Raw genomic sequence first — 15,081 nt, 5'->3', positions numbered from 1 at the left:
TTTTATCCCCATTTTACACGTGAGGAGTTGAGATTTGCAGGAGGTGAATCTTGCCTGGGAGATCACACGATCATTGGCGGTGAAGGGAGTGGGCAGGGCTTGGATTAGGTCTGTCTGACTGGAAACCTGGGCTCATCATCACATCTAACTGCTCTAGAGGACAATTCACCCTAAATTCACTCTTTAATCAGACGCTGGAAAAGAAACTAGGATGGTTTAGCCTGAGAAGGGCAGCGTGAGAGTCTATATAGTATTCGGTCAGAAAGCTCTCCTCTTCAGTTAGAAAGCTCTGCTGTCAAGGATGGTGACCAACCAGCTGTTTTCAACAACCAGTGGAAGTTAGAATGAGAAGCAGGTCTTCTGAGAACAGTGTCCTTATGCTCCAGGGTCGTGAGAGCAAGTCGGTGCTGCGGGGAGTGGCCAGCGGGAGCAGCCCATCAGAGGGCCACATTCACCGCCCCTCCACGTCCCCTCCAGGCCTCAGGCTGAAATCTGTCCTGACAAACCACTGCTGGCAGAAAACTGGGACACCCTGGGGGCTTGGATGTTCTCAGCTGACCTTTCCGCAATCCCCAAGCAGATGAGGCCGAGTGTTTGCCTTGGCTCCCTTGTTGCACTTGAGAATGAATGTTCATTCTTAGATATTTCAGTTTACCCATGGGGTGGAAAGGATGGAGTTTGTTTATAAATGAATATTTTGGTGTAGACCTGACTTGACACTAACTCAGCTACTTCAGGGATGCTTGACCCTAAATGAACATTAATTCATGTCTAAAAAACTTGGCCAAGATAATACAAACTTTAAGTGATATGACCTCATCGCAAGATTTGGGGAGTGTGTGCTTCATTGGAAAATACAACCTAGTGTTGTTTATCCAAAAGGAGTCTCTGAATCGACCTTCATGTTCACAGACGCTGAATCTGCCAGAGACTTGAGTGGGGAAGTGTAACGAAGGGTATGTTTCCTTTGGGAGCAGGACGAGCCTCTCAGAGGAGGATGTTTGTGGGATGCAGAATTTTGAAAGACTGTATTGACTGGTGATATCCTGCTTCTTGTTTTGCAGATCGGAAACCTGGAAGATTACTACCACTTTTATCATAGCAAAACCTTTAAAAGATCAACCTTGAGTAGCAGAGGCCCTCACACCTTCCTCAGGATGGACCCCCAGGTACAAATCTCTGCTCCCTATGCAGGGTGCTTTTTTAGGGCCTAGGGTATTGTTTGCTTATTTTTTGGGTCTGTGGTTCTGAAAATGCCTGAGTCTGGATTTTAATGGGATTCTAGATAGCCTTTAGTTTTCCATATCCACTTGGAATAAAACAAGAAAGATGTGCAGCTACATATCAGACCATCTAAAGGCTCCAAATATTCGGGTTCCTTGGGAGACTTGGGAATTTAAATTCTTGACTTCAGTTTGAAGTAACAATCAAATGACTATAGAGCTAATATTTTAAATCTTTAAAAATCAACAAAATACGCAGTAGTCAGAGGCGATAAATATGTGAATCTTACCCATAAAGGCCATGCAATTCAAGCTAGCGTTTTAATAATGAAACTAGAATTTGGACAAGCGGATGTTTTTGTGATTGTCATAACACATATCTTAATGGTTACCATGAACTTAAAAACCTGGGAAGTAAATATAACTCTTTTTTCCTTAAAAATTCCTGTGATCTCTGAGATGAAAACAAATGTAATTTGAAAAGAGGCTGACATTTTTAGTATAGTTCATATTTATTGGGTGGTTAATTATACTTTCTTTCTGCGTAGATTTTAGATTAATATTTGACAAATATCAATCAACACTTGGTAAGATTAAAAATGTCAGATGGTCAGGTGAGCCTTTGATGACTTCATTCATTCACCAGGTGATTTTGGAATACCTGCTATGTCACGCTGTGTCCACAGCAGGGCTGTCAGAGTGGATGGTGGGGCTGACAGTCTATAGAAGAATATGTGATATGTCACAGGGCATTGAGCGCTATGAGGGACAGTGAAGTTCAAGTGAGAAGCAGTAGCAGCCCCAACAAAGAAATGAGGCCATTGGTAAATCGTAGTTTTAGAACATGGAAATCACCTTCTCTTAAAAGCAATGTGTGAAATGTTCACTTGGGCTCCAAAGCTGGCACGTGTCACTCCTTCAGTGATCCCCAGAGAACGTGGATAATAAAGTTTCCTTGGGGAAATTGGCCTTGGTGTTGTCCCAAGCCACCCCACTGATAATCGTGGATACTTTTGTGTTGGCGGAGCTGGGGGTAGTCGGAGAGATGGTGTATCCCTGAGAACTGTACCTAAAACATTTCTCCAGGACATGACCTTGTGGTGGTCTGGTTTTAAGAACATGAGGAAGTGGTCCCTGTGAAACTAATTCGTGCAGTTGGGCTCTGACAAGGTAGACATGTAGTGTATGATTCTGAGTTCATTTTATAGGCGGGTAGAAGGATGGATGGATGGAAGTATGGGTGGGTGGACAGACTGAAGGAGATAGATAGCAAATATTGTGCTAATACCATTCTTCCTTCATAGCAGGGAAAGGAATTTAATGTTTTTGTTTTGTTTGTTTGTTTAATTATTTATTTATGCATGGATGCATACTGCATCAGGTCTTAGTTGTGGCATGCTGGATCTTTTAGTTGCAGCACGTGGACTTCTTATTTGCAGCATGCGACTCTTACTTGCGGCATGCAAACTCTTAGTTTAGGCATGCATGCAGGATCTAGTTCCCTGACCAGGGATCGAACCCGGGCCCCCTGAATTGGGAGCATGGAGTCTTACCCACTGGACCACCAGGGAAGTCCCAGGAATTTAATGTTTATGAAGGGATTAGTATGTGCTCAGGCAGCTTACATGCATCCTCCCACCTGACCGTTTGGGGCTGTGTTTATACCCGTGTGTGTTCATGCCATGGAGCTTGAGGGAATGCTTTTCAAAGGGGCTGGTATATTTTTTTTTCCTCTGGGAAGCAAAGCCAGGTGGTAGTAGCTCATTCCCACAGGATGGGCCCACTGGAGAAGGGCCAGCAGACCCGAATCACCGTAGAGCTGAGTGCAGAGTGCCCAGCCCGTCACCAAAGACATGTGGGTTCTATGCGGCTGCGGGGTCGGGGGAGGCGGGGTGGGGGGCTGAGGTTCGCAGTGACCAGTCACCTGTCAGAGTGCGGAGACGTTTCTAAGCTAGGAAGGGAGTTGCTGCAGTGCCCTCCACAGTTTCTCTTAAGCAAGCAGTGGTCTGTCTTGTGAGGATGGCATACTTGTTCTCTGTCCAAAGTCTTCGGAGCTATCATTCCCACAGAGGGAGTCACAGTGAGGTGCGCTCTGTTTGCATGGGGGAGCCCCTGCCCGCCCCCAGCCCTGTAGAGACGTGCAGTGAGAAGAGGATGGGACAGTGGGTTTCTTGGTCCCCTTTCTGTCACTGACGAGGGTTCTTAGCCTCCTAATCAAAAGAAATTGATAAAAGGCCAGACAAGAAATTCAGGCAAGGCTTTATTGGGGCCCCGCTACAGCGGAGGGGAGCGGGAACAAACAACAGGTACCGTTGCTAGCTCCCTGATGGGGGCTGAGCCTGTTCCTTATATGGGGTGAGGGTAGGGGGTGTGTCCAGAATTCTGGCCAGAGGGGTGGCTTAGGTGGTGGTGAGTGCAGGGGGCACGCACAGTACCCTGCATTTGCTCCTGATCCCTGCGTTTGCTCCCCGCTCTTCAGAAGTGGCAGTTGGGTTTTCGGTCTTTTTGTATCTTGCTGTCCCTAAATTGCCCCAGCTGTGCACGCATGCAGTTACTTTTTTAGTCCCTTATAGTTTCTTTGTATTTTGTTGCTTGAGGAGACGTTTGTCCAGGTGCAAGCACTGTGGCAAAGGGTCCCAGGTCCCAGCCTGTCTCATTTCCTGAGGGATTTTGGAGAATGAAGCTGTTTCTCAATTGTTAGAACTATTTCTATTAGTTAGACGTAATCTGTGTTTTAGGCGCCCCCCCCCCACTCTTTTTTAGTGATTAAATTTTAAAACTCTTAAAGGTATTCAACTCAACTCCTCCATCCTTCCTTCCAAAAATACTAATTATGCACCTGCTGGGTGTGAGGCCCTGTGCCCCACGGGATGCAGAGATGCCCGTCCAGCGGGTCTCCGCTCTGTCAGCACCAGCGGAGCAGGACACTGCAGCCCCAGCATCCGGCTGAGGAGAATTCCGGGCGGGCCCCAGCCAGCCTCCTCCAAGGCATCTGAGATGATGGGCTTGGGCATTGTGGGTGGGTTCAAAGTACGGCATTCAGTCTGGGTCTGAGGGCAGGGTATTCCGGTCATCAGCTGTGTCCTTGAAGGAAAGAGCAGGAAGGAGAGACTTCCAAAGGCTATGGCAGTTAAGTTTTTCAAATAAGAATCCCTTTTGTACAGAGCTTCTTAATAAGCTCCTGGCAGGGCCGCTATCAGACCATCCTGCCAATAAAGAGGAAAGAGAGAAAAGGTAAACAGCCCTCACATTCCAGCACCGCCTGCGACTCCCACGTGATTGGCTGATTGTTTCCTACAGTTCTAATTAAATGCTTAGCCCCAGGGAACACACATAGACATCTGAACCCAATTCCGAATACAAATTCAGAATTGTAACTGAAATGCCTCTGTTTAAATCAGTCTCGTTTTAATGCAAACCAAATCAATTAGCTGTCACTCTAATATTTACTCTACCTAGTCGTTCCAGTGAAATATTGGGTAAAATTAGCTATTTTACAAAAGTGTTTAGTGTTACCTTGTCCTGCAGCACCAGGACATTTTCCCACATGAGCAAAGCATTTTTGTGTCACCTTCTCGATTGGAGAGTTGTGTAATTAATATTATTGAGAAAGGGAAAAGATGATTTAATATTATTCAGAGTCATTGGAATGCGGTTGCCATCGTGTTTGAATGACCAAACTGGAGATGAATGTTATAGGGTTTAGGATAAAGCTCAATCGAATGCAGACGGTATTTTATTTTAATTAGCTCCAGTCCCTATTGTATAAAATTGCTTTGATAAGTGATGGAATTTACAATCCACCCCTACTTCGTGTGAAAGCTGATAGAGTGTACATTTGTTGAACGAAATGGAAGCAACACACGAGCGGGAGGGAAGATTTAAGACTTCAGCTACACGTGCACACACATTTATTAAGCATCCCTTTGCTCCGATCTTGCACCAGCATCGTGCGGTTGTTTTCCTTCCATTCTTAATCACCTTTACTTGATGTTTTTAACCACCTTTGGAAAGGGCCATTTTGCTCGAAGGGGTTTGTGGACCAGCCCTCTCCTTGGGAGAACAGCCCAACTGTTCTCAGGGTGCAGTATCAGTCACTGGGTTTTTCCAAGGGCTGTCATTTAAGCCAACTGAGGGCATTTGTTTTTAACTTGTTCTTTTGCCAAAAGTCGGGAGAAGGGTGGATGTTACTGAAGCACCAGCCAATAGCTGTAAGGGCTCCCAAATTTTTTAAAAATTACTTGTTCTGATTACGTTCCAAGCTGGCTTATAGTTCGACATTGCTGCTGCATCTTCCAACCCTTACATTTTAGAATGATGACTCTGGTTCAGCCCTTCCCTTGCGTGCTCAGCCAGATGGATGACGGAAATGGGAGGATAAAGATGTTATTGGGGGGCCCTCGGTGGCTCCTTCCGGGGTGGTGGGAGGCTTCGGGTTGACGCTTTGTTTCAGTCCTTCAACGCTCAGGAGCTGGAAACTGATTTCCAGGGCCGGAGTGGGCATTCTGTTTTGTAGGATGGGACTTTGCCCCAGAGTGTAATCAGAGCTCAGTTTTTTTTTTTCCAGCAGTGATGCAACGTTTAAGCAGATCTTTCCATTAACCACAGAGGGAATTTTATCTGACAGTCTTGTGTGCTAGAGCCATTTGGAGTGCAAACAAACAAAAAGTTCCTGGCAAATAGCAGCACATAGACAGGAAGTGACCACATTGATCTGGGGGTTGATGAACTGTGAGATGGGCTGGGGGGAGGGTGGGCTGCCACACAGGGCCCGACAGGTTCACCCGCGTGGGGACAGCAGGGCTTCAGCTGTCTTTTCACGTTTCAGCACAACCCTGCTGGGTCTAGTGAACTGGACGCTACCAGTTGGTAAGCAGTTAGAATTTTCAAATAGGCTTTAAAAGATGGTGCTTTATGATTTCACCGGCAGGCTCGACGCTTCCACTTAGATGCCTCCAAGATGTCTCAAAGTCACCGCATCCCAAAGCCGAGTGACCATCCCTGACCGCACCTCTGTCTCACAGAGAAGCCACCCCCTGCCCCATGCCCGTTCCCCACCCTCCGTCCACCACCCATGCAGCCCGTGCCACAGGCCTGTCCTCTGGCACCTGGACGCTGCACAGCCCCTCTCACTGGCCAGCTGTGGGCATCCTTGCCCAACACCAGTCTGCTCTCCACTGTCCCGAGGGAGCCTATGAAACACGCCTGTCATGGTGCCACCACCCCTGGGAATGCCCTGCCCAGGTCCCCCTTGGTCTGGCCTCCCTGTGGCCCCTGGACCCCCGCCACGCTGGTCTTTAAGATCCTCATCGGATGACATTTGCCCTTTCCCCCTGCGCAGCCTTTGCACATACTGGCTACCCCTGTGTCTCTCTCTGGTCTCGGCCTGTGCATCCCCGCCGCCGGGAGCTGGCTCAGCGGCTGCTCCTAGTGGTTGGGTGTCAGCGCTCTGGGTCTGCGAGGTCCCCTCAGCATCTGCCTTCCCCAGGGACTCCAGGAGCGGAGGGGTCGTGGCTGTTCAGATCTTGTCCCAGCATGGAAGTGACAGGGCCAGAGTGCATCTGGCCGTGTTCGCAGCTGCCCGCTGCTGCAGGGGACGTACCATCTTAAAGGGTTTAGTGGTCACTTGGGCGTCTCCCTCCATGAGGGTCCCAGCACCGTGAGGGTGGTAAGGAGCCCATCCATCGGCTCTCGTGCCCCCACTTTGTTCCTGTAACGTCTGTTTCCTGGCCGCCTTGGAGACAGTGCCAGGACCGCAGGCCCAGGTGGGAGTGAGGAGGGGTTACATTTGCTGGGGATCCAGTAATGACAGGGACCAGGGACACGGCTGGTGGGAGCTGCAGGTGGTTCCAGGAGGCCTGGAGCGCGAGGCCGGGCAGAAGCCGTGAGAGGCAGGGGGATGGGGGGCGGGGGGAGCTCGGGGTGAGACGCACACAGCCCGCCTTGTGCCGGGGGGTGTCACGTTCTCCAGGGCCAGGGCCGCCCTCACTTGCTTTCACTCCAGGTCCGGTAGGCTACCCAGTAAATAGCAGACAGACCCTTAGTCAGTGTTTATTGAAACAGATCTCAGTTTTCAGGGAGTAGGTTCACATAGCAAGTTGTATCTGTTACCATTTGCTCATCAACTTCTTTTTACCTAAAGGACTTTAGAAGTATCTTGTGGCCTTGGTTAAATTGTGACAGAAGCCTTGAAGAGGGCTTGAGTTCACCAGGCTGCAGAACGACGGACATGGGGCCCGGGCAGCGTGCTGACCAGCGTCCGGCTGGTGACCGTGGAGAGCAGGGCTCCTTCGGCCGCCTGTCCGTCCTGTGTGAGTGGAGGCAGGTGATTCTCGGGGATGCGGTGCTTCCCGTCAGAGCCCTGATTTCCCGAAGTCCATTCATGTTTCCCAGTATTAGCAGGAGGAGTGGTGCCGGCTCTCACCAGCTGTAAGTGGTCACCTTTTGGCCCGTGTAGTTCAGCTTGGGTGGAACGAATTCGAGAAGTGGCCTGTTGAGGAAGGGGGGACAGGCCTGGGTCCCCGCTTGCCTCTGTGATGTGGGAGGAGGAGGGGGAGGTCTTCTAGGCTGAGTTAGATCAGCTTTTAGATTTTTGGTTCGTCTTCCTTCTCCTCTGCCTCTTCTACTGCCCTGACTCTCGGATTTCCATAGCAACCCGGCATCTCCTCCCCACCCCAGGTGGTACCCTCAGGAGGGCTCGAGCGTCTCCCTGAGACATGATCTAACAAGGCTGTTTAACCATCACTCGCTTGTGGGGCTGGTGCCCTCTGCCCCAGGAAGATAAGCGTGGGAGTATCAATCCTCGTATGCAGTCGGACCCCAATCCACTTGCCACCTCCACGAGCCTGGCTGAGTCCCATGCTTCTTACCCATGTCGGAATCACAGGCCCCTCTGCAAAGCTGATGGAGGTTGTGGACATTCTCTCTCTCCAGAGGAGAAAAGAAGTCATGTGCTCATGTCCACGCTGCTCTGCATACAGCTTCTGGGGGTTCCTGGGACGTAAGCCTGCCCTTCCGTCCTCTAGGATCTCTGGGCCCCAGGTGGGAAGTCCCCAGCTTGGGTACCACTCAGCTCCTACGTGCCTGAACCATTGCCTGTCCTTGCAAACTGTAAGGTGACGCGCACTTGTCAGGGAGGATTATTTTCCTTTCTTTGAATCCTCACTTGGCGAGTTAACTTCTCAGTGCTCTTCAGCTGGTGGAAAGTTGACCCAACATGTGTTGGGACAGTTGTTGAGAGCAGTCGGTGTTGACGGGACTTGAGATGTAAGGGTCCAGGCTGCTGAGTGCAGGGGTCACAGAAATGGGCTGGTTCGGCCCCTCCCTCAGCTGGAGGCTGAGGCACAGAGGACGGGGTCAAAGGTTGACCTTCCCCCATGCTCCCGCTGCACTGTTCTCTCCTGGAAGAGGCCTGAGGATCTGGGGGCCCCTGGACACTTGGGGGTCTGGCCTCTGACATCTTCCAAGGATTTGCCCTGATCTGCAGGCAGGGCTGCCTCTGTCACAGCAAACGGTGGAGGGAATCCCTGTCCTTACACAGCGACAGAATGAAATGTCCTTTGATGAAGATAAGGGGAAAAGAAAAGGGAAAGCTGGCCAGAGCTGTCTCCCTTGCCCTGGACACAGCTGTGCATGACACGAACCCTAAATAGAACGCACTGCTCTTCCCCTCGCACCGGTGGAGATCTGGAGGGTATGGGGACGAGGATCTCGGAGAACAGCCTTTGTTGCCTTAGCTCCCTCTCAGAGTAAAGCCCCTGGAGCCCCTTCTAGGACCCACCAGCTCCTAAAGATGCCCTGGGGCTTCCCGAGCCTGGTGGAGCCCGTTAGAGGGCAGAGCGTAGGCGTGTGGTGGCTTTGGGTGGAGTGCAGGGGTCATTCATGCTCTCTCTGGTGGCCTTGGCTCGTAGGAGGAAACTTGAAAACAACGTGACAGCAACCCCCTTTTGCGCTTGTTGAACCCAGGACTGATGTGCCAGGCTGCCTTCTGTCCTGGCAGTGTGCCCGTGGCCCCGGGAAGAGGATGCACTGGGGCTGCCCAAGGCGCGCCTGCCTAGACGACGCTCGGACGGCTGTACGACCGGCAGTGCAGATTGGGATCCTGCTCGTTTACATGGCTTCTTTCTAAGCATCTTTTTATTTTTTTTAAAACATAAAGTTTTTTAAGGGAGTAGTTTATTAACATTCTTTTTTAAAAAAAATATTTATTTATTTGGTTGCACCAGGTCTTAGTTGTGGCAAGTGGGCTCCTTAGTTGAGGCTCCAGGGCTCCTTAGTTGTGGCATGCAAATGGGATCCAGTTCCCTGGTCAGGGATTGAACCTGGGCCCCCTGCATTGGGAGCGCAGAGTCTTATCCACTGCACCACCAGGGAAGTCCCTCTAGCATCTTTTAAGTTTACCTCCTCTTATCTACAGAGCGACATTCAACAGATACCGAATTTTAATTTGACTTCTCAAGAAGAAAGCTGGAGGAAGCGTTGCCTCCAAAAGAAAGCGTTGCTCTTCATCTCTTCATGAGCAGATGATAAAGTCTTCGTGACAAGAATGTTTAACGGGAAACATACAGAAAATGGATAAAAGGAAGAGGGTCAGAGTGAAGTCCCACCTTCAAAATACGACTTTGAAGAGGTCAAGACACTTTATACAGGTTTATAGAGGTTTGCCCAGGAGAGATACTCTGTGTTGAGCTGGGGTTGCAGGTGGCAAACCTTGCTCTTGTCCAGAATCACTGATCTTCCACAAAAAGTCCACGGAGGTCACCTGGGGGTCATGAAGACCCAGTCGCACTGTCTACTCCAAAGTGTTTCTGAAAGTCTGACTGTGGTTACAACATATTTTATATCTGAAGTGTATTCATTTAACTTCATTCCTTCGTTCAGGGAGCATTTAGTGAACTCCTCTGTATACTGTGCATCGCCTGGCACACAGAAGTATAGTGGTGAGTGAAACACAGCCCACGCTGTCCGCACAGGCCAGTGGGGAGCAGAGGGTAGTCACACCGACCCTGGACACATCCGACCACAGCTGCGGTCCGTGCCGGACAAGTCAGGTCAGGGAAGCCCCTCGCCCCTGGCAGAGACACACCTAACTTTGCAGCGTCAGCTTTCAATTTGCCTTTTCAGGAAGAAGGAGGACAGGACTTTAGTCCAGCAGATCTTTGCTGAGCAGGTCCCTGTTACAGGCAGGTGTTGGCTGAGAGCTGGAGAAACAAGCGTGACGGAGACGCATCCCTCCCTCTGGGGGAAAATGGGCTTCTGAACAGATGATGTCCATGTCCTGGGGTGGAGGCAGCATCACCACGCACACACCTGTGGGGGCACAGGAGCCCGGGGGGCCACCCTGGCCTCCCTGGGTGTCAGGGAAAGATGCCAGGGTGGGGAGGGTTAAAGTGGAACACAAGTAAGTTGGCCCAGTGAAGGGGCACCGTGAGAGTCAGGCCTGTGGGGGGGGGGGGGGGCCAGGGGGATGAGAGGCGGGGCTGGAGGAGGCCCTGGTTGGGGGTCAGACCACATCATGCATCGGTCATGGGGCAGGGTCACCCCAAGAGTCACGTGACCGTCCAAATGCCAGGGGATCGTTGCCACGGTGAATCTTGGGGATGGGATCCTGACCCCTTGAGGAGATGGAATGTGTGACACTCGTGTTGGAGAGGATCCCAGCTTTGTTCTGACTTGGGGGACAGGTGGGCTTTAGTGCTGATGAGTTAGGAGAATCAGGAGGGTGAGAGGGACCTGGGTATAGGGGGCAGGACCCACCTTGGGGCAGCTTTAGTTTCAGAGAACGGCAGGGAGAGGTGTCCAGGGCCCTGAGATGTGCAGGGGGGAGCCGTTAGGGTGGGGGCTGCAGGCTTGTGTGGGTGAGGCTGCCAGCCAGAGCTGGGTACACTGGGATGGCCATTCTGTTCTGGTTTTTCAGATACTGGGGGACTTCCCTGGTGGTCCAGTGGCTAAGACTACACATTCCCAATGCAGGGGGCCCAGGTTCGATCCCTGGCCAGGGAACTAGATCCCACATGCCGCAACTAAGAGTTTGTATGCCGCAACTAAAAAGATCCCACATGTCACAGCAAAGATCCTGCACGAAGTTAAAAGAAGTAAAATTTTGGGTAAGAGCTGCTGCCTTGAGTCCCACCCCCGCTCCAGTGCTTTTCCTGCAGCCTCAGCCCATCCTCTGGGGGCCTCTGGATCCTCCGTTTAGCAGGACAGCCTCATGGATTCTCAAACATTTAAAATCTCAACCCTGATCAAGGCTGTGATTTAAACCTGTATCAGTCTCCCAGGGCGGCTGTAACAAATGACCAACAACTGGGTGGCTTAAAACAACAGAGATGCGTTATCTCACAGTCTGGAGTCCACAAGTCTGAAGCTGAGGTGTCGGCAGGGCAGTGGTCCCTCTGAGGGCTCTCAGGGAGCGTCCTTCCTTGCCTCTTCCAGCTCCTGGTTCCAGATGCTCCTCAGCTTGTGGAATCTGTCTTCACAAGGCCTCCTCCTCCTGTGTCTCAACCTCCCTTTGCCTGTCCTTTGTAAGGACACTTGTCATTGGATTTAGGGCACAGCATGACCACATCACCAGAGCTTTAACTTAATTACATGTGCAAAGACCCTTTTCCCAAGGGAGGCCACATTCACTGGTTCTGGGTGAATGTACCTTTTGGGAGGCCACCAGTCAACTCTCTACAAAACCTAAAGAGAGTGATGTGGAATGAGCAGGGCCTTTCTTCTCAGCGATATTTCCCCTTCCTTCACTCCAGTGATCTGAAGGCTTTGCAGAGTGATTGGTTCTCTTCCTAAGAAGCTCAGCTCTTACCACGCACGCTTAGTCGCAATGTGTATTTTAACGTGCCCCAGGCCCACTCATTTGCAGGCTTACCCAGGTTTAGGACTTACCTTCCAAGTATATTCCTATGGCCTTGAAAGGCAGACAGTGTGTACCGCTGTCTGCCCCCTGCCTTTTTCACCAAGAGAAAGTCTGAACACCTCCTCAAGGAGTTCTGAGGGATCTGATGAGCAGAGCATGAACGAAGCTACAGTGTAAAGTGACAGCCGGGCAGACTGCCAGCAAACTATGACGACTTTCCTCTTGCACGAGCCCTCTCAGGGGAGGAAGCGTACTGCCAGTTCTCCTGAGCATCTCAGGTTGCTTTTCCTCGTAGAGATCATCACAGGAAGAACATCACAGTCTGGCCCCCTCCCAGCCTGACTCTCCCCATCACCACCAGCTCACCGCTTGTATTCCTTCCTCTGCAGTTTTTTGGAATAGCTTCAGAAGGATAGGTGTTAACTCTTCTCTAAATGATAGAATTCGCCTGTGAAGCCATCTGGTCCTGGGCTTTTGTTAGTTGGAAGTTTTTTAATCACAGTTTCAATTTCAGTACTTGTGATTGGTCAGTTCCAGCTCACCGTCTGTTTGCGAGCTCTGCAGAAGAATGAATTCCACGAGTGACACACGTCCTTAGGGATCCTGAACTGTGCGTTCCTTTGTCATAAAGAGCATCACTGTTCGTGATGAGGGTACCCTTTGGGAAAGCTAAAGTTTCAGGCACTTGGATTTGGGTCATCGGCACCCCTGACCTTCCCGGAGAGGTCAGCTGGCTCTGGGTTCCAACCTGAGGGGCCCCTGAAGCAGAGCTCTGGGTCTGAGCTGGAGGGTGGGACAGGGCCCTTGGTCCTGGATGGGAACCAGTGGTATTTACACTCATACTCATGTTCCTAGAACCTAGTGCCGGACACACAGTGAGACTCAGTGCAGCTTTGGTGAGCGAATAAGGGACCATGGGGGTCGTGCTCTCCAGAGAAATCAGGGCAAATCTGGAAAAGGCCAGGATGATGGGATCCAGGAGCCCCTGCCCTTTCCTGGAGTTGGGTGAGAAGCAAGGCAGTGGCTGGAGCCTGGAGAGAGGAGACGGGGAGCAGGCTCTGACCAAGTGACCACTGGCTGAGTCAGCCTCTGTGACTGGGAGGTCACCTGTGAATCCATCTCCACAGCCCTGGCGAGTAATTTGTTATATCCAGTTCCATTGGCCCACAGTGCCTGGCTGTCTCTCAGAGTCTTACAATGACCTGCCTCAGGGGAGAGGGCTTCCCCGGGACCATGCCACAAGGAGAGCCTCCAGCTCTGCCGCGGGCCCTGGGCCATCACAGCCGACCCTCAGAACTGTGTGTTAAGTTGGGTTCTTACCCAGAGCCCAGGAACGACTGGAGGCCAGGTGCCCTCACTCTTTTATCCCACTAGGGGATTGTTTTGTGACTTCTGGCAACATGCTTCCCCATGTCACCTGCCTGATTCGGGGGAGTCACCTACTCAGGCTTGGAAGAGGAGGGTTCACCTCCTCTGGGACAGGAAGTAAAGCCTGGTGGGCACCACAGTTGGAAGGAACTGGTGCCAGTAAAATGGGTAGTGAGTCAGCCAGGCAAGGTGGACGGGAGCATCCCGGGAGCTTGGAGCTGTCAGTGGCTTGCCTACCGCTGTACTTTACAACAGGTTGCCTAGCAGGTTAGGAAATACAGTCTTAGGTTTTTGATACTGAGTGAAAGCTTTCTGGTTCAGGCAGTAATATATGAGGAAGTTGCAAAATGCCATCAGAGGGTGTTATGAGCAAAATATCTCACTGTACAGTTTTATTTTCCATGGAAGTATCTATCAGTGGCAACTATAAGTGGTCCAGGACTTGGACCTGGGCTTGTTCTAGCGCCTAATGCAAGTTGTTTTGAGCTCTTTGCGGCATCTCCCAGGAAGCTGATCTACTGGTGTTTTGCAGACAAGTCACATTGGTGGGGGGACAGGCTGTGATATTTCTTTCTAAGCATTTTGTCCTGGTGACCAACAATGCCTTGAGATCAGTCGTCACTCTTAGATGTGAATGAGGCTGTCCTCTCCTCCCTCAGGACCATGTGGGGAGGTCGAGGCTGAGCGGTCTGAGGGGAGCAGCTTGACCCTCGGACTTTGTGCCTTCATTCCCCTGGGGTCACCGGCCTTGGCCTGGCCTCCAGGTCAGCCAGGGTCCCCCATCATCACCCTCCCGGAGGCTCCATCCTCCTTCTCCCCTTCACCTTCTCTGCCCTGGGCCACCTGTTGCCTTCTTGGAGCCTGCATCACACCCTGTGCTGTGTGGTGGGAGCCCCTGACTGGAGCACAAACTTCTGAGAGCAGGGCCTGCTGCCCCCATCCTGCCCATCTCAGCCCCCGGTGCAGAGCTGAGCCCCAGCGGGAGGTGTACTGAATCGGGGGCCCATAGCAGCAGGACCAAGAAAATGTTTCGGTTCAGGGCACAGGGATTCAAGTCCCACATCTTTTAAAAGTGAAAAAACTCAGACTTCCCTGGTGGCGCAGTGGTTAAGAATCTGCCTGCCAACACAGGGGACACAGGTTCGAGCCCTGGTCTGGGAAGACCCCACATGCCGTGGAGCAACTAAGCCCGTGCACCACAGCTACTGAGCCTGTGCTCTAGAGCCCGCGAGCCACAACTACGGAGCCCACGTGCCACAACTACTGAAGCCCGCACGCCTAGAGCCCGTGCTCCGCAACAAGAGAAACCACCGCAATGAGAAGCCCATGCACCACAACGAAGAGTAGCCCCCGCTCGCCGCAACTAGAGAAAGCCCGAGCGCAGCAACGAAGACCCAACACAGCCAATAAATTAAAAAATAAATTTTAAAATAAATAGGTAAATAAATAAAAGTGAAAAAACTCTTCCACCTTGAAAAACTCTTACACATACACACATACACACATGTGAGGATAACACAGCCATGTGCCAAGCGGTGATGTGCATGCTTTATATGCCAGTTTATGTGCCAGTGCTTCCTCATGACGAGCCACAATGATGCGCGTCATACAGGTGAGGCCAGGGAGGCTAAC

The 15,081-nt window shown here is 51.2% G+C and overlaps 1 protein-coding gene across 7 annotated transcripts in view; it reads left to right on the top strand.

Annotated features, from left to right (window-relative positions):
* The window catches only part of PCSK6 (proprotein convertase subtilisin/kexin type 6), a 189,965-nt gene that overhangs the window by 46,018 nt on the left and 128,866 nt on the right, over positions 1-15,081 (top strand). For all 7 annotated transcript variants that reach the window (XM_027089247.1, XM_027089246.1, XM_027089244.1 and 4 more), the window contains exon 2: positions 1,065-1,169. In XM_027089247.1, coding sequence (XP_026945048.1) covers positions 1,065-1,169 — 105 coding nt within the window. The remainder of the gene's footprint in view (positions 1-1,064; positions 1,170-15,081) is intronic.

This window comes from Aethalodelphis obliquidens, unplaced genomic scaffold (assembly GCF_003676395.1).
Source record: "Aethalodelphis obliquidens isolate GAN/ISIS:26980383/991018 unplaced genomic scaffold, ASM367639v1 scaffold65, whole genome shotgun sequence".
Taxonomy (NCBI): domain Eukaryota; kingdom Metazoa; phylum Chordata; class Mammalia; order Artiodactyla; family Delphinidae; genus Aethalodelphis; species Aethalodelphis obliquidens.
This window is presented reverse-complemented; position numbering and strand designations above follow the sequence as displayed.